This window comes from Macaca mulatta, chromosome 6 (genome assembly GCF_049350105.2).
Source record: "Macaca mulatta isolate MMU2019108-1 chromosome 6, T2T-MMU8v2.0, whole genome shotgun sequence".
NCBI lineage: Eukaryota > Metazoa > Chordata > Mammalia > Primates > Cercopithecidae > Macaca > Macaca mulatta.
The window spans coordinates 141,544,015-141,565,795 of NC_133411.1; the positions used below are offsets into that span (position 1 = coordinate 141,544,015).

General features: G+C 45.8%; 2 protein-coding genes and 1 long non-coding RNA gene across 8 annotated transcripts in view; 2 read left to right on the top strand and 1 right to left on the bottom strand.

Moving 5' to 3' along the window:
- RAD50 (RAD50 double strand break repair protein) overlaps window positions 1-2,253 on the top strand; it is an 87,694-nt gene extending 85,441 nt beyond the window's left edge. For 5 of the 6 annotated variants that reach the window (XM_078005161.1, XM_078005163.1, XM_015140736.3 and 2 more), the window contains one exon: window positions 455-2,253. In XM_078005161.1, the coding sequence (XP_077861287.1) occupies window positions 455-641 (187 nt within the window). In that variant the 3' untranslated portion in view covers window positions 642-2,253. The remainder of the gene's footprint in view (window positions 1-454) is intronic. The other variant, XM_078005160.1, reaches the window with a different exon arrangement.
- Window positions 457-16,378, bottom strand: LOC144341533 (uncharacterized). Its single transcript, XR_013418520.1, has 4 exons — window positions 16,252-16,378; window positions 4,315-4,433; window positions 3,816-3,966; window positions 457-559 (listed from the first exon to the last, which is right to left on the bottom strand). It is a non-coding gene; the product is annotated as an uncharacterized LOC144341533 (long non-coding RNA).
- A 2,376-nt stretch (window positions 16,379-18,754) lies between these two features.
- On the top strand, window positions 18,755-20,809 carry IL13 (interleukin 13). The gene is given in 4 exon segments (NM_001032929.1): window positions 18,755-18,886; window positions 19,948-20,001; window positions 20,250-20,354; window positions 20,702-20,809. Coding segments are annotated over 4 exon segments (399 nt in total).
- The last annotated feature ends 972 nt before the right edge of the window (window positions 20,810-21,781 follow it).

Below are 21,781 nucleotides of genomic sequence, written 5' to 3' on the forward strand. Positions count from 1 at the left end.
AAGAAAGCAGTGTTATTCCCCTTACCTGCAGTTTGTCTTTATTACTTTAAAATTTTTCTTCCAGAGAAAAGTAGTAACAGGTCAGGAAAATCCCAGGCGAAGGAATAAGCCTTCTATAGTTGAACAGTTTGGGTATTAAGGAAAACTCAATAAAATAATTATACCTGCTTTAGTGAGAACTTCTGGAAGAAACTAGTTCTTGTATTCCTATGAGTCCCTAAACCAGACCTAAGTGAGGAGTCAGCCCATGTGTCCCTACTGTCTGGAGAGGAGATGAGACTCCTGCCTGGCTGGCCTGAAGGTCCAGGGTCGCTCCTCCACTTCCTGCAGGGTAGCTGGGGCCCTGACACACACAGCACAAGTTCATGTGTCTGGCAAGGTTTGCAGTGACTTTTCAAATCAAAGAAGGGGTTATGCTCTTTACTAATAATATGTTCTAAATATATTGTTTCAGGATAATAAAAAGTCGCTCGCAGCAGCGTAACTTCCAGCTTCTGGTAATCACTCATGATGAAGATTTTGTGGAGCTTTTAGGACGTTCTGAATATGTGGAGAAATTCTACAGGATTAAAAAGAACATCGATCAGTGCTCAGAGATTGTGAAATGCAGTGTTAGTTCCCTGGGATTTAATGTTCATTAAAAATATCCAAGATTTAAATGCCATAGAAATGTAGGTCCTCAGAAAGTGTGTAAGAACAAACTGCTTATTTCTGATATCAACTTAGTAAGAAAATATATTCTTTCAAAGGAACATTGTGTCTAGGATTTTGGATGTTGGGAGGTTCTAAAATTATGAAACTTGTTTCACTGAAAATTGGACAGATTGCCTGTTTCTGATTCCCTGCTCTTCATCCCATTCCAGGCAGCCTCTGACAGGCCTTCAGGGTTCAGCAGCACAGCCGAGACTCGACTCTGTGCCTTCCTCCCCAATGCAAATGCATGCTCCTTCTCAAAGCACTGTTGAGATAATTACTGCCTTGAAAATTTATGGTTTTGGTATTTTTTTTTTAATCATAGTTAAATGTTACCTCTGAATTTATTTCCTTGCATGTTGTTTGAAAAACTGAGTATTAATATCTGAGGATGACTAGAAGTGGTGAGATGTATGTTTGACTCTGCTTTTAACTTTATAAATCCAAGTGACCTCTCTCTCTGGGACTTGGTTTCCCCAACTAAAATTTGAAGTGGTTGAGTGGGGTCCCAAAGTTTGACAGTGAACCTTAAGTAATCATCTAAGTCAGTACCCACCACCTTCTTCCCCTACATATCCCTGCCAGATGGTCATCCAGACTCAGGGCTCTCTCTACAGAGAGGAAATTCTCCACTGTGCACACCCACCTTTGGAAAGCTCTGACCACTTGAGGCCCGATCTGCCCATCGTGAAGCCTGTAACACTCCTCTGCATCTATCCTGTGTAGCATCCTGGCTTCACCATCAATCCTGATTCCTCTCCAAGGGGGCATTGCCGTGTGGAAGGCAAGCCAGGCTCACTCACAAAGTCAAGGCCTGCTCCCTGTAGGGTCCAGCCAGACCTAGAAGAGCAGGCCTCGCCATATGCTCTTCAGATGCCATTTCTAAGAAAAGCCTAATCACAGTTTTTCCTGGAATTGCCAGCTGACATCTTGAATCCTTCCATTCCACACAGAATGCAAGCACGTCACACGCTTTTGAATTACGCTTTGTGGAGTTCTGTTTTTCAGAGTCAGCCGGGTCTTGATTCAGTCACGTGGCATGGTTTTGTGCCATCTGTAGATATAACGAGCATATTGCCTAGACAGCTTTTCTCAGCTGGGTCCAGAAGAGAATTAAGCCCTAAAGTCCTAAAGCGTCTGTGCTAGGTTAAATAGTTGGCCCCCAAAGATAGCCAGGTCCTGATTTCTAGAACCCGTGACTGTTACTTTATATGGCAAAGGAAACTTTGCAGATGTGATTAAAGCTAAGGACCTTAAGACAGAGTGTCCTGGGGGTGGGGCGGGGGTGGAGGGGGGTGGTTCCTAAATGTAATCACAAGTAAGATGAAGAGCACATCAATTCTAGTCATATAGTAAACATCCACAATAGCCAAGATATTTTTATCCCAAGAATGCGAGATTTCAGAAAATGAAAAATCTGTTGATAAATCATCACTATAATAAAAATCTGTTGATAAATCATCACTATAATAAAAATCTGTTGATAAATCATCACTGTAATAAAAATCTGTTGATAAATCATCACTATAATAAAACCGAAGGGGAAAAAATTCTGAAAAATTCTAGCAGCTATATTTGATAAAATTCAACATCTAGCTTTAGCAAACTCAGTTTTGCAAAGAATATTTTCTTAATGTTATCTGTTGCTAAATCAAAATTAAACAGTCATCTTAATTGCAAAATAAAACATTTCTCAGTAAATATTAAAGCCAGTTACCTTCTATCAACATGTTTCTGAAAGTGCTAGTTGTTGCAGCAAGGAATAACAAAGGCAACACAAGACCAATACAGGCAGTGAAACAAAATTATCATTTGCAAGTTAAAACAGACTTCCCAGTTTTAAATCTGGTTTCCCCCTGAGTATGTGGCATCCTTGGCAGCACTTTTGAGAGTGGCTGCTTTCGTTCAGATAGGTGCCTTTCTGGCTTCTCATTGCTGCTTCTAGATCATTCTCCAAATATCCCCCCTTCCCCACATTGGAATGAATAGCCATCACAGTATGGATGGAGGTTAGAATGAGCCAGACTGCCTGGGCTCAAATCCTAGCACACCACTCATTAGCTGGGGACCTTGAGCAAGTTATTTGTCCTCTTTGTTTCTGTTTCCTTATATGTAAAAGTGAGTAAAATGGTACATGTTTTATAGGGTTGTTACGAAGATTGAATGACATTATTTATAAACTGCTTAGAACTGCTTGCCACCTACTAAATACTGTGTGAGTGTTCAAGAAAAACCTGTCTTCATTTCACTCTTGTTGCAGTTATCTTTTATTCCCAGCCTGGTTACTCCCTCTTATTTGTTGAAGAGTTTAGCTCCCGGTTCAGTGTCACCCCATTACTACTAATCATTGCTGATTTCAATATCCAAGTGATGGTCTAATACACTCCCTGGCCTCTCAACCTTTTTTATTTTTATTTTTTGAGATGGAGTCTTTCTCTGTCACCCAGGCTGGAGTGTAATGGCACCATCTCAGCCCACTGCAACCTCTGCCTCCCTGATACAAGCAATCCTCCTGCCTCAACCTCCCGAATAGCTAGGATTACAAGCATGCACCACCGTACCAAGCTAATTTTTGTATTTTTAGTAGAGACAGAGTTTCGTCATGTTGGCCAAGCTGGTCTTGAACGTCTGGCCTCAAGTGATCCGCCCACCTCAGCCTCCCTCAGCCTCTTTTTCTTTCCTCCAGTGAGAAGACACTCAGTTCTATAGTCTTATTCTAGAGCCCAGTCCTTTTAATAACAATAACTGCACCCCTCCAAAATCTCAGTTTTAAGTATCTCACTCTCCAATAACCCCATGGTGTATACAATTCTCCTGTGGTCCTCAATCCCCACAATTCTTTGACCCCACTGAGATTTCAATCCGTTGATTCTATGGCTTTTTCACAGGTCATTTCCCTCATGCCTGTACTTCTCTCCTTATTCAACGTAAATTCCATGGCCCATCATTATGTCACCCTCCACTGCACTGTCCTCAAACTGTCCTGACAATCCCCAGCCCTACTGGAATCCAGCTCTGCCTTCCTCCCTGCAACCTCCTTGCAACACCTGCACATCCCGTTTCCTTCGCTGTTTCCTCCTCATTTCCCTGGCCCCTCAGTGTCACAGGGTTTCAGTACTCACACGGAGTCTGCACCTCTTTTCTTCTCTGTGCTCACTTATTTGGTGATCCCGTCCAATGTCATAGCTTTAAACCATCTTAGTTTGGGTTCTCCCGGAAGCAGAACGTAAAACAATGCTTCACGTGAAAGTAATCGGTAGGAAATTGGGGAAACTGTGTATGAAAGAGAAAGCAGCCAATGAAAAGTTTACTGTTAAGCCAGCTATGGTAGTAGGCAATTAGAGTTTGGTGCCACAGGGAGACTTTGGGGAGTTTGGCAAAATATATACCTCAGAATTATCCCACCTAAGGGGCAAGAGACCTGGAGTATTTATATAACAACTTCCCAGGGTAACTGAGTGAGAGCTATTCTAGCACGTGTTAGTTTCTGGCTTGCCATGTGTACCAGCAGAACTGCTTTCCACAGTTTAAAAAGAAAAAAAAAAAATATCTGAGCAACATGATGACACCCCATCTTTACACAGAATTTTTTAAAAATTAGCAAGGCATGGTGGTACACACCTGTAGTCTCAGCTTCTCGGCTGAGATAGGAGGATCCCTGGAGTCTGAGGATATAAGACTGCAGTGAGCTGTGATTTGTGCCACTGCACTCCAGCCTGGGTGGCAGAGTGAGACCCTGTCTAAAAAGAAAGAAAAACCAGATAGCAGCTGAAAGTTGGCAGGAACACATTGGCAGTTCCTAGGATCATAGGATATATGCAGGGCACTGACCACTCCTACAACCACCATCTATACACTGATAACTCATAAATGTTTGTCTCCAGTCCACATCTCTCCTAAATGCTTGACTGATATATTCAGCTGCCTGTGGATAACTGGGCATCTATCTGCACTTGAATAATAAATGTCTAAGACTTAAAATGAGCAAAACCAATCTTTCTCCCAGAACTTGAATCTCTTCCACAGGCTTTCAGTTAATGGCAACTCCATTATTCCAATTGCTCAGGCAAAAATTGGCATTATCTTTGATTCTTTATCTTACATCTCCTGTCTAATTCATCAGTTTAATACTATGGGTTCAATTTTCAAAACACATCCGGAATCTGACCATGCCTCACCATTTAAACCAACAGTCCCCAACCATTTTGGCACCAGGGACTGATTTCGTTGAAGACAATTTTTTCATGGACGGGTGGGGTGAGGGGGATGGTTTTAGGATGAAACTGTTCCATCTCAGATCATCAGGCATTAGATTCGCATAAGCAGCACACAACCTACATCCCTCAAGTTCAAATTCACAATAGAGTTTGCACATCATTGCTCTGGTCCAAGCCACTGCCATCTCTAACCTGAATAATCTGAGTAACCACCTAACTGCTCCCACTGATTTAGGGCCTGTTCCCCATGGTTCTCAACACAGCAGCCAGCAATCTTTTTAAAAAGTAACTCAAGAAAATGTGTTTCTCACAGGGGTGTGGGTTAGCAATTCTGAAATTTTTATGTATATACTAAAGTCAGACAAATACATACCTGTGTTGTAGATAATACAAATTTAGTTTTTTACTGTTGGAAAAAGGTGTTTGCATATCAGGAAGGGAGGCCATAAAAAGAACCCTGTGGTGTTGATTGAATCCAAAGGATCTGTATAAATTTATAATTTTAATATCTAAAGGATTTCTACTTCAATGAGGATGGAGTAAAAGCCACCCAAAATCTGCTCCTTCATGAAAGCAACAAGACTGGCAAAAATGTCAAAATCAACTTTTTCAGAACTTTGGAAAGCAACTAATGGTTAGCAACAAACTGAGGCGTGTTTATTAAAGGAAAACAGCTGAATCTCAGAGCAGAAAGTGGCATTTTAAGTTGCCCTAATCCCATGCCCCTCTTCCTTATTCCATGGTAGCCTTGAAAACCAACAGCCCTCTTAGTGTCTGTGAAAACCAGCAACCTAGTAACCACTGGAGGAGGCAGAATGAATTTGGAGGTCCCCCAGATCTCCACTACTAGAGAACTGCCTCTATTTGACTTGTCTGGCAACTCACTGAAAAGCTCCATTTTCAGGACCTGTCTTTATTTAACTCAGCTCACTCTGAAAACAGCCCTTCCTGCAGAATAATCAGTGGCAACTGGGTAACCCTGTGGCTGCCTCAGGCAGCGTTATCAGGTGAGGCTAACAAAAGGCTGACCAAGAAACTTAAAAGGAGAAATCTGGGAAGATGTCCATGGGAGCTTTGACAAGCTCAAGCATAATCCTGGGAATCTAGAAGTCCATGTGCATGTGCAGGGATGTATGCATGTCCTGAGAGGGTCCTAAGCTCTCATCTCTGGCCGACCTTGAAACCCAATTCATGCCAGAAATGAAGGTAAAGGCAGTTGTAAACTGCCCGCTGATACATCAGTGACATGACTGGACAAATATACACGCATGCACTTGATAAAAGCTAGAAAATTTATTGGTTCAAGGCATTAAAAAGAAAATCTGTCCAATCATTAGCTTACCCACTAGGCTGAGTAGAGACTTCAGGAACCAAACATAACAAAGAATACAGAATTTACAGAATTAGTCCAGGAAAGACACAGAACCAACCAAAAGCAGCAACAATAAGGAATAGTAACAGGTGCAAACCCTGGAGAGGAGGTAATCTGACTTCAATAATTGATGTAGTATTTAAAACAAGACACAAAGGACAGGAACATACGACCCATGCCATACACAGCAATTTAAAAAGCAGTCAATAGAAACAATCTATGAGGAAGCCCAGATGTTAGACTTACTAGGCAAAGACTTTAGGTATCAGCTATTGTAAATATGAAACAAAGTCTAAAGAATTAAAGGAAATTATGAGAATAATGTTTCACCAAATTATCAGGACTATCAGTAAGGAGACAAAAAAATAGAAATTCTGGAATTGAGAAATACAATAATGGAAATAAAAATTCACTAGATGGGGGTCAATAGTAAATTTGAACTGGCAGAAGAAAGAATCAAGTGAGTGCAAAGACAGGTCAATTGAGATTATACAGTCTGAGGAATAGAAAGAAAGAATGAAGAAAAATGAAGAGAGCTTCAGAGACCTTTGAGACACTATCAAGTGTACCAGAATACCAAGTATGCCAATCATAATGAGAATCCCAGAAGAGAGAGAAAGGAGCAGAAAGACTATTGAAGAAATAGTAGCCCAAAACGCCCCAAATTTTATGAAAACATTAATCTTTGTATCCAAGAAATTGAACAAACTCTAAGTAGGGTAAACTCAAAGGGATTCACATTTAGATGCATCATGATCAAATTGTTGAAAAAGAGATCTCAAAGAAGTAAAGCTAAGAACTGACTTCTCATAAGAAACAGTGCAGGCCTGAAAGCAGTGAAATGACATATTGAGGTGCTGAATGAAAAAGACTATCAACCAAGAATTATTTTTGCAGTGGTGCAATCATAGCTCACTGTAGCTTCGAACTCCTGGGCTCAAGCAATTCTCTTCAGCCTCTCAAATAAGACTACCACCATGTGCCACCAAAATAAAATAAAAAAAAAAATATTTAAGAGACAGAGGTCTTCCTATCTTGCCCAGGCTGGTCTTAAACTCCTAGTCTTAAGCAATCCTCCCACCTTGGCCTCCAAAAGTGCTGGGATTAAGGTGTGGGTTACTGTGCCCAGCCTCAACCAAGAATTCTATATCCAGAAAAACTGTCCTTCAAAAACAAGAAATGAAGACACTCCCAAATAAACATTGTGATAACCTGTCTTCACCAGACTTGCCGTACAAGAAATATGAAAGGAGAATGAATCGTTTAGGATAAAATGAAACTAGACTCCAATGCACATGAATACTCAGAGAGTACTGGTAAAGGTAAATATATAGGTAATATAAAAGCATAAATGTATTTTGGGGGCTGGGAGCAGTGGCTCATGCCTGTAATCCCAATCCTTTGAGAGGCCAAGGTGGGCGGATCACCTGAGGTGAGGAGTTCGAGACCAGCCTGCCCAACATGGTGAAACCCTGTCTCTACTAAAAATACAAAAAAATTAACCAGGCGTTGTGGTGGGCGCCTGTAATCCCAGTTACTCAGGAAGCTGAGGCAGGAGAATCTCTTGAACCCGGGAGGCAAAGGTTGCAGTGAGCTGAGATCACACCACTGCACTCCAGCCTGGGTGACAAGAGCAAAACTCCATCTCAAAAAAAAAAGTATTTTCGGTTGCAGCTCTTTTCCTATATGATTTAAAGGCAACTGCATTAAGAATTTTAACACTGTTGATGGGCTTATAATGTATAAAAATATAATTTATATGACAATAATACTACAAAAGAGAGAGGCAACAGAACTATAAAGGAACTTTTGAAATGGAAATTAAGTTGACATTCATCTAAATTAAGGTGTTCATTTGTAATCCCCAGGGCAACCACTAAGAAAATAACGAAAAGCTTATAGTGAAAGTAACAAAGTTATTTAAAGAGGGCCCAATGTGATGATACCCCAGTAATAATGAGGACACCTAGTTCCAAGATCTTGATTTTAAAACACCCTCTTCGGCTGGGTGCGGTGGCTCAAGCCTGTAATCCCAGCACTTTGGGAGGCCGAAACGGGCGGATCACGACGTCAGGAGATGGAGACCATCCTGGCTAACCCGGTGAAACCCCGTCTCTACTAAAAAATACAAAAAACTAGCCGGGCGAGGTGGCGGGCGCCTGTAGTCCCAGCTACTCGGGAGGCTGAGGCAGGAGAATGGCGTAAACCCGGGAGGCGGAGCTTGCAGTGAGCTGAGATCCGGCCACTGCACTCCAGCCTGGGCGACAGTGCCAGACTCCCTCTCAAAAATAAATAAATAAATAAATAAAATAAAACACCCTCTTCAATAAAAATAACTCTGGCTCCTTGGAGAAGTGGTTGATTTCAGGGCTGAAGTAAGGAAAATACAAAATGACCCTAGAATTTTTTGTGGTGCCAGAAATTAAGAAAATATTAAAAAAAAAAAAAAAGTAGAGTTTGTTCGAAGAACACAGAACCCAACCTGAAGTAACTCCCAATGATCAAAGGTAGAACAATTTGAGAAACAAAATAAAGACAGTATTGGAGTATAACCCATAGAGTAAAATAAATATTCATGAACTTACATGGCTATACACAAGTACTTACTTTAAAAAAAATTAATGAGGGACAAGGACAGCACTTCTTTATAGTAGAATTACAAGTAATAAAATGTAGAAGGAAAGAGGGAAAAAGAAAAATCATCACTAGGCAAATACCACAATAAAAATCATTTCAGAGACGAGTCACTGATGAAGCTATTATTAGTAGGCACGAATCTGAGAAAAAAATTCTATAATCTCAAACTATCTTTCCCAATATATTAACTAAAAAGGGAAAGATAGTAACTGTATCATGGAAGAACCTGACAGAAACCATCTTAACCAAATGGTCAGGGTCAACATCACCAATAAGAAGGCATGGACCTCATGAACCCTGTGACCTGATGTGGTGAGAGGGCCCCAACTTCATCTCTGTGAAAACGTAGAACCTCAGTGCAATTAGGAGAAAACACCAGGGGGACCAAACGGAGGAACTTTTGACAGCATAACTCATCAGTATTCCTGGAAAATGTAAGGGTTATGAAAGACAAGACAAGACTGAGGAACCATTCAGACTGCAGGAGACCAAAGAGAATTAACTCAATGCACTGTGAGATCCTGGGTTGATCTTGAAACTGAAAAAGGATGTGAATGGAAACACTGGTGAGATTAGAATAGGATCCATAGTTTCCTTAATAAATCCATGCTCATTTTTCTGTTTTTGATCATTGCACTATGATTATGTAATGTGTTACCATTGGGAGAAGCTGGGTAAGGGGAGGGGATATAGAAACTCTCTGTACTATTTTTGTATCTTTTCTGTAAATATAACATTAATTCTGCTGGAGCCTTGATCTTGGATTTCCCAGCCTCCAGAACTGTAAGCAATAAATGTTTATGATTTATAAATTACTCAGTCTTGGGTACTCTACTACAGCAGCACACACAAAATAAGAAAAGGGCCTTTGCACTTGCTTGTACCTTCAGCTTGGAAATTTCTTCCCCCAAATATCTGCATGGCCACTTCCTCTCATCCTTCAGGCCTCTGCCCAAATAACACCTTCTCAGTGATGTCTTACGTCACCATCCGATACATAATAGTGCACTCACTCCATTCTACCTGCCCTCTTTTTTTCCCTCTCCACTGTACTTTTCACTGTCTAACATACTATATATCATGTATTTGTTCATTATCTCCACCCACTAGAATGTATCTCTTAGAGGACAGGGACTGTGCTGTTTTGTTTAGCACCTACATAGTGAGCACTCAATAAACATTTCCTTAATGAATGTATGAACTTATCATTGTTATGGGAATTATTTGTAATTATTTGTCTCCCAAGGGCTTGGCACAGAAATGTATTAGATTAAGTAATAGGCCGGCGCAGTGGCTGATGCCTGTAATTCCAGCACACTGGGAGGCCAAGATAAGAGGATCACTTGAGCACAGGAGTTCAAGACCAACCTGGGCAACAGGATAAGATTGGTGCTACTATGGTTTGAGTGGTTATGAAGTGGGAGTTTATGTTCATTCCATTGTTTTTACTTGGAATTTATATTTTTAATGTAGAGAATTTATAAAAGAGACAAGCAATAAAAGGCAAACATTTATCTTGCACCCCTTTGACCTGGTATTAGTAAAACCTTGGTATCTAAAGGTTTAACCCTATCTCTACAAAAAAAATTAAAAATCAGCGTGGGGGTGTGATGGTGCCCTGTAGTCCCAGCTATGCAGGAAGCTGAGGGGAGGCTCACTTGAACCCAGGGGGTCGAGACTGCAGTGAGCCGTGTTTGCACCATTGCTCTTCAGCCTGGGTATCAGAGTGAGACTCCGTCTCAAAAAAATACTAATAAATAAGTAAAATATGTCAGCCAGGCACAGTGGCTCACACCTGTAATCTCAGCACTTCAGGAGGCCAAGGCAGGCAGATTGCTTGAGCCCAAGAGTTTGAGACCAGCCTGGACAACACGGTGAAACCTGGTCTCTACAACAAATACAAAAATTAGCCAGGTGTACTGGCTCACCTGTAGTCTCAGCTACTCAGGAGGCTGAGGTGGGAGGATTGCTTGTGCCTGAGAGGCAGAGGTTGCAGTAAGCCAAGATGGTGCCACTGCACTCTAACGTAGATGACAGAGCAAGACTCTGTCTTAAAAAAAAAAAAAAAAAAAAAGTTATTTTCCTTTTATTTTAGGAATAAGGTACTTGCCCTGTACATAACCACATACTAGCATGACAGATACCAAAATATTACAATGATTATTATCTCTGGATGCTGGGACTATGGGGCTTTTTCTTTGCATATCTGTACTTTACACAATAACATTTTTGTGTAATTTTTTTTTTTTTTTTTTGAGACGGAGTCTCGCTCTGTCACCCAGGCTGGAGTGCAGTGGCCGGATCTCAGCTCACTGCAAGCTCCGCCTCCCGTGTTCACGCCATTCTCCTGCCTCAGCCTCCCGAGTAGCTGGGACTACAGGCGCCCGCCACCTCGCCCGGCTAAGTTTTTTGTATTTTTAGTAGAGACGGGGTTTCACTGTGTTAGCCAGGATGGTCTCGATCTCCTGACCTCGTGATCCGCCCGTCTCGGCCTCCCAAAGTGAATCTTTTTTTTTTTAATGCAGAATACTGACATTGGAGAATGCTCTTCATATAATTTAAGTGAAAAAAGAGTAAAAACCATATAGTGTATTATCTCATTTTTCTAACAAAATGTAAATGTGCACAGCAAAGATACAGAGGTGTTAATAGCGCCAGGGACAAGGGGTGCAAGATTAGTGCTTGCCTCTTATTGCTTGTCTTGTTTATAAATTCTCCACATTAAAAACTTAAATTCCAAGTAAAAACAATGGAATAAACACAAACTCCCACTTTATAACCAACCAAAATGACAATAACTGAATTTTCTAAAGTTTTAAAAGCCCCAAAATGGGAGAAAGGGATGGCAGCACCAGCGTTGGAAAGGTGGAAAGTGGATGGACGGTGGGCAGACTACTTGGCTGACCCAAGGAAACGGCATCGCAGGCCAGCTGAGACCCATGGTGATTTACAGAGTCCCAAGAATGCTCAGGAACTGGGCAAAGACCAAGAACATCGGAAGGGCAAGGGTCAGTGAAAATAAGGAAAGTTGTTGAAACTCAGTTTAAGAAACAGTTAGATATCCATTTTTGTTCCTCAAAGTTGGGTGACCCTCCTGCAGCAGGGTTTTCTCCAGACAGGATATCTGGACCGAGAAACACCAGACACAGTGGAGGGCAGTCGAAATATGCTGAAATCGGCCGGGTGCGGTGGCTCAAGCCTGTAATCCCAGCACTCTGGGAGGCCGAGACGGGCGGATCACGACGTCAGGAGATCGAGACCATCTTGGCTAACACGGTGAAACCCCGTCTCTACTAAAAAATACAAAAAACTAGCCGGGCGAGGTGGCGGGCGCCTGTAGTCCCAGCTACTCGAGAGGATGAGGCAGGAGAATGGCATAAACCTGGGAGGTGGAGCTTGCAGTGAGCTGAGATCCGGCCACTGCACTCCAGCCTGGGCGACAGAGCGAGACTCCGTCTCAAAAAAAAAAAAAAGAAATATGCTGAAATCAGACACAGTCAACAGATGCCAAGGCCCCCACCCCAGCCCTCTCTCCACCCTTGCTGCCAGAATGCTGGAGACAGGGAGAATCTTTTCTGCGCTAGCTGACCTGCCTGCCGAAAAACGACAAAGAAACTGGCACAGGAGGTTCCCCAAGTGAAAACAGTCAGCCACCCGCCCTACAGGAAACAGCCCCCTCCCACACATTTACCCTCAGAGCTCCCTATCTGTTTTAACATGTGCAGGCAATCCAGGATCCCCTAACATGCAAGGAAAGCCAATCACATGGAAAAAATATTTTTTTTTTGAGGCAGAGTCTGGCTCTGTCACCCAGGCTGGAGTGAAGTAGTGTGATCACAACTCACTGCAGCTTCGACTCCTGAGCTCAAGTGATGCTCCCACCACAGCCTCCCAAGTAGCTGGGACCACAGGTATGCACCACATGCCTGGCTAAGTTTTTTTTGTGTTTTGCAGAAATGAAGCCTCCCTATGTTGCCCAGGCTGGTGTCAAACTCCTGGGCTCAAGCGATCGGCCTCCCAAAGTGCTGGAATTACAGGCGTGAGCCACCATGCCCAGTTCAAAACAATTTTTTAAAGAAAACTTGGAGAAAATAAAGATTATGTATGAGAAAGGAAACTTAGAAGCTATCTCATCAATGAAACAAGAACACAGTACCATTAGCGTGCATGTGCGCGTGTGCACACACACTTTCAAAGAATCAAATGCCCTCAGGAAGAAAGATGAAGCTATGAGAATATCCCAGAGGAGAGAAATTTTTAGAATAAAAAGAAAATTCAAGGACAAGTCCAAGAGGTATAATAAAAAAATGGCAGTTCCAATAAGAGAGAAGAAAGAGAACAGAGAAGAAAAGTCATAAAATATCCCAATTTAAGTGTGAATACAAAAATATATTATTTTTATAAGTGAGAAAAAACAGGGTGCAAAAGGTGTATATGATGCCACTTCACATGTAGGGACAAGGGAAAATAAGACCATATATCCACAGTTGCTTGTATTTACATAAACAAATAGGATAACCCCCCCCCCAAAAAAAAAAAACACCTAAGAAAAATTGTTATTTGTGAGGGAAGGTGGAGATTCCACTAAATTTTTTACGTACACAGTTGACCCTTGAATAGCAGGTTCTGAACTGCACAGATCCACTTACCCATGGATTTTCTCCCGCCTCCGCCACCCGAGATGACAAGACTGACCCCTCTTCTTCTTCCTCCTCCTTGGCCTGCTCAACGTGAAGACAGTGACACTGAAGACCTTTGTGATGTTCCACCTCTACTTAATGATGAAGAGGAAATATATTTTTTCCTCCTTCCTTGTGATTTTCTTAACAACCTTTTTTTTTTCTTTTTTTTTGAGATGGAGTCTCATTCTGTCACCCAGGCTGGAGTGCAGTGGCGTGATCTTGGCTCACTGCAACCTCTGCCTCCCGGGTTCAAGTGATTCTACAGCCTCAGCCTCCTGAGTAGCTGGGATTACAGGAATGTGCCACCAGTGCATCTGGCTAATTTTTGTATTTGTAGTAGAGACAGGGTTTTGCCATGTAGGCCAGGTTGGTCTCAAACTCCTGACTTCAAATGATCTGCCTGCCTTGGCCTTCCAAAGTGCTGGGATCACAGGCATGAGCCACTGCACCTAGCCACCATTTTCTTTAGCTTACTTCATGGTAAGAATACAGTATATAATACATATACAAAATATGTGTTAATGCATTTTATGTTATCAATAAGGCTCCCACTCAACAATAGGCTATTAGGAGTTAAGTTCTGAGGAAGTCAAAAGTTATATGTGGATTTTCAACTGCATGGCTGGGGGTTGAAAAAACAGGGTGAAGATGGGTGTCCCTAACCTCTGTGTTGAACAACCAAACAAGAAACGATACCATGTACAACCCAAAGAAGGGAGAAAGGAGAAATAATGTATATAGTTTTTATTTTTGTGCCATGTGAATGGAATATTTATTCAAAGATAAGAAGTAAAAATAGGGCCGGGCGCAATGGCTCACACCTGTAATCTCAGCATGTTGGGAGGCCAAGGCGGGCAGATCACCTGAGATCAGGAGTTGGAGACCAGCCTGTCCAACATGGCAAAACCGCATCTACTAAAAATACAAAAAATTAGCCAGGCGTGATGGCGGGTGCGTATACTCCCAGCCACTCGGGACCTGAGGCAGGAGAATCCCTTGAACCTGAGACGCGGAGGTTGCAGTGAGCTGAGATCACGCCATTGCACTCCAGTCTGGACAACAGAGCAAGACTCTGTCTCAACAACAACAATCAAAGAAGTAAAAACAACAGAGAGGTTTTTTAAAGAAATAAAATTTACCAGAACTTAATGGCATGTCTTCAGTTTGAAAGGGCCCACTACGTATCTGGTACAGTTGTTGAGAACAGAACTATACCAAGGCACATTGTTGTAAAATGTGGAGTGTGGGGACCAAGACAATTTCTACAAAAGGAGTGAGGAAAGATCTGGATTCAAAGTGGTTCTAGACTTCTGCACTTCTGGAAGATAGGAGGCAACAGCACAGGCCTTTATAATTCTGAAAGAAAAGTATTTCCTGCCTAAAATTCTATACCTAACTAAACTGTCAAATTCAACTTGAGGATAAAACATCTATTTAGACATGCAAGTTCTCAAAAAGTTTACCTTTTCCACACCCTTTATTAGAAAGCTATCAGGGGATATGTTTACCCAAGAAAAAAGAAAGATCAAAAACTCAAGAGAAGCACACATAGTGGCGAAGGGAGTTCCCAGAGCAGTGGCGACAGGCCTCAGGACGACGGCTGTGTGGCAGGGTCGGGGGCAGTGCTAGATCAGAGCAGGCCAGACGGCCTGACCTCCCGGCTTTCTTAGGAAGATGAATTATGAGAAAAACTCATCAAATTTCTTGAGAGTAGTTTTATGTATTTGGTCGAGAGTTTAGGGTTCAGTCACTGAGAGAACACAGAAAACTAAGAATATGGAAAAACAAGATAATTATTAACTCCAGAGGTAAAAAGGTTTGAAAGAAAATAAAAGTAATCATAGCCAACCATGTTTCACCTGTGAATATATTAGTATCATTAGGCAAACAGCATACAAGGCTTTTGACTGACCCAAATTATGATCTATCTGTATTGATGAGAAAAAAGGAAGGATGCAGGTGGAGGAAGGACAGCAAGAAAGAAAGAACGAAATATTCATTGTAGACAACAGCGCCTATGTCTAAAAAATCAAGAAACAGCAACCTAGGCTTAATTTAGAACCATGAAGGGAGATAAAGAGGTTTCCCTGGATAAGAGGCTGGGGTGGGGGAAGGCTGCTTGTCAAAAATGGAGAGATCTGAGTTTTTCTTCTACTTACAAGCTAACAAGTCAGCATGCCACACTTCACAGTTTCGTGGATGCTGGTAGAAGACACAGGATTCTTGCATCAACGGCAAACATGTTTATTATGCACAGAAGTAGTAGCAGAGCATGAACATTTTTGTCCCCTGAATTCCAGTTCTCCCAGGGAGACGCAGAGAGCGCCAGCTGGCACCTGCACAAATGGGTTGCTTTACAGGAGAGGAAGTCATGAGCTTAGGGAGCCTGAAGTTTTAGAATGGGAAGTGCGCCTGCCTTTAGCTCTCTTCCAAGGTTGTCTGCAATATAAACAACCTTTAAAAGACAGTAAGGGAAACAGCAGGGCAGTGAGTGCCTCACTCACAGGAGGAGCAGCAATGCCAGAGGCCCGTAGAGCACGGATTCCCAGCGCTGCCGCTTTACATAATGAACCTTCTTGATTTTTACAATTATCGGCATTCGTAACTTTCCTAAAAATAAAAATCTAAAAAATTAAATCGTTTCACTTACTAAAACAACTCTCTCAGGCCTTACTCCTCCCGACTGGGCATGTCTTTGCCAACGGAGACCCAGAGTCCGAGGAAACCCGAAAAAGCAACCCCAGCTTTCCCAGCTTTTCCAGGGTGAGCTGGTCCGGAGGAAGGGCGGTCCCAATCCCAGCGCTTCGGCGCCAGAGCAAAGCGGGGAGGCTCCCCATGGCCATCAGCGGGCGGCCCGCGCGGCGCGTTGCAGGCAGGTGCGAGCCACATGCGCCAAGTGCCTGGAGCGGCCCTTTAGTAGTTAGTGTTAATTAAAATTGCCCGCACAGGAGTGGAGCTCCACTGACAATCTAGAAACAAACAACAGACCCTCTGATGTAGCCATCTGGGCCGCGCCTCTCCGCACGGCCCGGCACGCCTCGGTCCGCGGAGACCACCCTCGAGGGCAGGTGCTGCCGCTCGGCCGAGCCCGCAGGATCCCTCGGCCTGATACGGCCGGTGCTGGAGGGGCACGTGCGCGCCTCGGCCCCTCCGCCGCTCCCGCCCTCGCCGGTGCGCACTGGCGCACGGGGCGCCGCGGGCCCAGGTGTCCAGCTGGCCCCTGCCCTGCCTGGCGCTCGGACCACCACTTCCACTTTTGCCGTCCCCTCGCCAGCCTCCGTAGCTTCCAGACAGGCCGGTCTGTGCGCCCACCCATGCTTCCCGCACCGGCCACCGCCGGAGGCCGTGGAGGAGGGCCCGGCCGCGCAGATCCCGCTTATCGGGCCTATCTCCTGTTACATAAGGCCACTCCCCTATCTCCGCGGGTCATCGCCGCCGCAACCGCCGCGCCAGCGCCTTCTCCCACGCGCGGGGGCGCGCCTGCCCACCGCTCCCGGCTGGGCTTTTGGTAGCCGTGGGGGTTACGGGGGCGTTGACTCATCCGGGCGGGGCACCGGGAGTTGCACAGCCCAGGGTAGTTCCCCGCTGCTTCCCCCATGATGGAGACCCTATGGGAGATGCCATGGACTCTCTACTGCAGGTTAGGAAACAGGCCCGTAGAGGGGTCACACAGCCAAGTAGCGGCACTCCAGGCACTGGGGGCCCTCAAGGGGAAGGGGCAGACTTTTGGGAGTCAGGGCCAGCAGCTGGGCTGGGAAGCTTCGAGTGTGGACAGAGAGGGTGGGAATGATGTTCCCTGTGGGAAGAGAGGGTGAGCAAGCTTGGGATGCCTCTGGGCGGGAATCCAGCATCCCTTGTGGCACAGGTCACAAGCACACCCTTGTGAAGAGGTTGAGCCCCATTGAGGACAGGATGGAGGGAGCCTGAGCAGGCAGAGAGGGGGGCTGGGGAGGCGCTGGCTCGGGGAGGAAGTGGGTAAAGGAGAAATCTTGACATCAACACCCAACAGGCAAATGCCGTGGCCTCTGTTGTGGGGGTTTCTGGAGGACTTCTAAGAAAATGAGGGAAGAGCAGGAAAAGGCGACATGGCTGCAGGGGCCAGGCCCAGGAGCTGCCCCTCCACATCACTCATTCTGCAGAAGGGAAACTTGAGGCCCCCAGATGCCAGGGGTTGATCCTGCAGAGACTGGTGAGCAAACGGGATCACCCCAAGTCCCAGTGGCACTAGGAACACTTATAATCTCTGACCTGAACTAAGGCTGCCAGCCTGGCCCGGTTAAGAGTTTCCCAGCAGGATGGCCCGTGCACTTTAAATTAAAGGGGCCAGACACTGGTGCACACTACTCCCAGCCACTCTGGAAGCTGAGGTGGGGGGATCGCTTAAGTCCAGGAGTTGGAGGCCAACCTAGGCAGGTAACATAGTGAGATCCCATCTCCAAAAAAACAAAAAACACCAAAAAAGGTTCCAGGAAGACCTCTGAACCTGTCTGGATCGCTCAGTGGAGACCTGGAAATCTGACTTTTGACAATCCCTCCCACAGTGGGGCCAAGGAGGAATTAGGCAAGCCAAAAGAAGTGAACTTTACTCTTCTATTGCCTGTTTGAATTTTGTATCCAAGCAAGTATTACTTAAGTAATTTAAGAGACTGGTTTATTAAAAAAGTAAAACTCCCCGAATTCCCATAGCTGGTAGACTGTGGCCACAGCCACAGTGCACTATCTGCCCAGCACTTCCGGTGACCCAAAAGGGTCTGAGGACAGGAGCTCAGAGTTGGGTCAGCTGTCTAGGTACTCAGGGTTGTCACAGGCAAAACTGCTGGAACTCAGGGCAGCATTGCAGATGCCATGCCGCTCTCAGGGCCCCTTGCCTGCCGCTGGAATTAAACCCACCCAGATCTTGGAAACTCTGCCCTGGACCCTTCTCAATAAGTCCACGAGAAATCAAACTCTTTCCTTTATGCGACACTGGATTTTCCACAAAGTAAAATCAAGATGAGTAAAGATGTGGTTTCTAGATAGTGCCTGAAAAAGCAGAGACCATGGTGTCAGGCGTCACCACTTGGGCCTATAAAAGCTGCCACAAGACGCCAAGGCCACAAGCCACCCAGCCTATGCGTCCGCTCCTCAATCCTCTCCTGTTGGCACTGGGCCTCATGGCGCTCTTGTTGACCATGGTCATTGCTCTCACTTGCCTCGGCGGCTTTGCCTCCCCAAGCCCTGTGCCTCCCTCTACAGCCCTCAAGGAGCTCATTGAGGAGCTGGTCAACATCACCCAGAACCAGAAGGTGAGTGTCGGCTAGCCAGGGTCCTAGCTATGAGGGCTCCAGGGCGGGTGATTCCCAGGATGAGGTAATGAGCAGGCTGGGCTTGGATCCTAAGATGCCTATGGGTCAGGAAGAATCCCCATGGACCAAGGCCTGGCCCAGCCATGAGAGAGAGAGGAGCTGGGCTGGGGGGCTCAGCAGTGTGGATGGACCTATGAAGGGGTCTGGCAGAGTCCCCAGGGACTACCTGCTCTCCTGGCCTGGCCTTGTCTGCCACTGCCAGCTCCTACTCAGCCATTCCTGAACACAGGACAGCAGAGAAGGGCCAGCACCCTCCCAGAACCATGTGGCATTTGCCAGCTGGATTTTGACCATAATAATGCAGCCATTCTCCCCAGCACCATAATAGGCCTGCCCTTACAGGAGGATTTGTGAGTAGAGTCCACTCCTTGCCTCACTAGTAACAGCTCACATGTCTTGAGCGCTGCTTACACCAGGCCTGGTACACGTGCTTTATGTGTCATTTCATCACTGCCAGCCACCTCAAGAGGCAGGTACAATGAACCCATTCTGCTAAGGTTCAGTGAGGTTAAGTGACAGAGGCTGGATTCAAGCCGGGCCTGGCCAACACCAGAGTGCCCATGCTCCTAACTGCAATGTTCCCTGACAATCAGAAGGCAGGGCATTTAATACACCAGACCCCCACTGCCTCCCATCTGATTTGTCTTGGTCAACAGTGGCCCAGGCCACCACTACTTCACTCATCCCCACCCTGGCCCTTTCCACAGGCCCCTGTCCTCTTGCCCTGACTATGGCAAGCCTCGCATGCAGCTTGTCCCTTTCTAGTGGTGTCACTCAATTTTTTTTTTTAATTCCAAGACCCTATACATGGGTCCTCACCCCCATGCTCGCTGTTCAAAGCAGAAAACGAAGCTCAGGAACGCTGAGGGGCTGCCAGGCCTGCCTCTGCGCCACACGAGGGATGCGTGTGGGGCCTGTGCTGGTGCAGACCTGGCCTGGGCTGGCAGGGCAGGCCCACGACCCCTGCCAGCACTCTGCTCACTGTCACTTTGCTCCCGCAGGCCCCACTCTGCAATGGCAGCATGGTGTGGAGCATCAACCTGACAGCTGGCGTGGTAAGGACCTTCAGGTGCGGGGAGGATGGGGCAGAGGCTCCAGGCCTTGGGCCTGTCTTCTCTGAGACTCCCTTCCATGGCTGGGGTTCCAAGCAAGCTTCAAGCGCTCTCCTCCCTCCCCCAATAATCTGGGCCCTTCCCACCACCCAGACTCATCTGCACCAGGCATCTCAGCCCCATCTTCCTGCAGACTCACAAAAGGCAGCCACCCCAGCAGGGCCTGACCCCTCAGTGTCCCCTCTCCACAGTACTGTGCAGCCCTGGAATCCCTGATCAACGTGTCAGGCTGCAGTGCCATCGAGAAGACCCAGAGGATGCTGAACGGATTCTGCCCGCACAAGGTCTCAGCTGGGGTAAGGTGCTCCCCAACCTCTCACCCCCACCCTGCACCCCCTCCTGCCAACCCCGGGCTCACTGAAGGGAAGCTGGCTGAATACCCAAGGTGTGTGTCCACCCGGGGGGGGGGGACATTGTGGCAGCAGGGACATGGCCTTCGGGATTTACAGGACCTGGGCTCAAGGGCTCCTGACTCCTACCTGGGCCTCAATGTCCACATCTGTACAGTAGAGGTACTAACAGCACTCACCTCCTGGGGACTTCCGTGAGGACTGAACGAGACAGTCCCTGGAAAGCCCCTGGTTTGTGCGGGCCGTTCTGCCCTCTGGCGTCCCACTCACGCGCTGGCCTCTTTGTCCTGCAGCAGTTTTCCAGCTTGCGTGTCCGAGACACCAAAATCGAGGTGGCCCAGTTTGTAAAGGACCTGCTCGTACATTTAAAGAAACTTTTTCGCGAGGGACAGTTCAACTGAAACATCGAAAGCATCATTATTTGCAGAGACAGGACCTGACTATTGAAGTTGCAGATTCATTTTTCTTTCTGTTGTCAAAAGTGTCTTGGGGAGGTGGGGAAGAGGGTTAGGGAGGGGGTAAAATTCCTTAGCTTAGACCTCAGCCTGTGCTGCCTGTCTTCAGCCTAGCCGACCCCAGCCTTCCCCTTGCCCAGGGCTCAGCCTGGTGGGCCTCCTCTGTCCAGGGCCCTGAGCTCAGTGGATCCGGGGATGACGCGTCCCTACACCCCTCCCCTGCCCTAGAGCACACTGTAGCATTACAGTGGGTGCCCCCCTTGCCAGACATGTGGTGGGAGAGGTACCCACTTCACACACAGGCAACTGAGGCAGAGAGCAGCTCAGGCACATTTCTTCTTGGCCTTATTTATTTTTGTGTGTTATTTAAATGAGTGTGTTTGTCAGCGTTGGGGACTGGGAAAGACTTGGCTGCTGGCACTTGGAGTCAAGGGTTCAGAGACTCAGGGCCCCAGCACTAAAGCAGTGGACACCAGGAGTCCCTGGTAATAAGTACTGTATACAGAATTCTGCTACCTCACTGGGGTCCTGGGGCCTCGAAGCCTCATCCGAGGCAGCGTCAGGAGAGGAGCAGAACTCTGCCAGCCAGCAGCCAGCTCTCAGCCAACGAGTAATTTATTGTTTTTCCTTGTATTTAAATATTAAATATGTTAGCAAAGAGTTAATAATATATAGAAGGGTACCTTGAACACTGGGGGAGGGGACATTGAACAAGTTGTTTCATTGACTGTCAAACTGAAGCCAGAAATAAAGTTGGTGACGAATAGGCCTGATTGTATTTGTCTTTCATTTTGGCCTTTGGGGACACTGGTGGGTGGTCTGAAGACTCTGAGGAGCTCTTTGGGAGGCTGGCGGGTTGGAGGAGGGGACTGGGATGGATTACAGTGAGGATGGGGTGCAGTGACCTGGCTGAAAGCA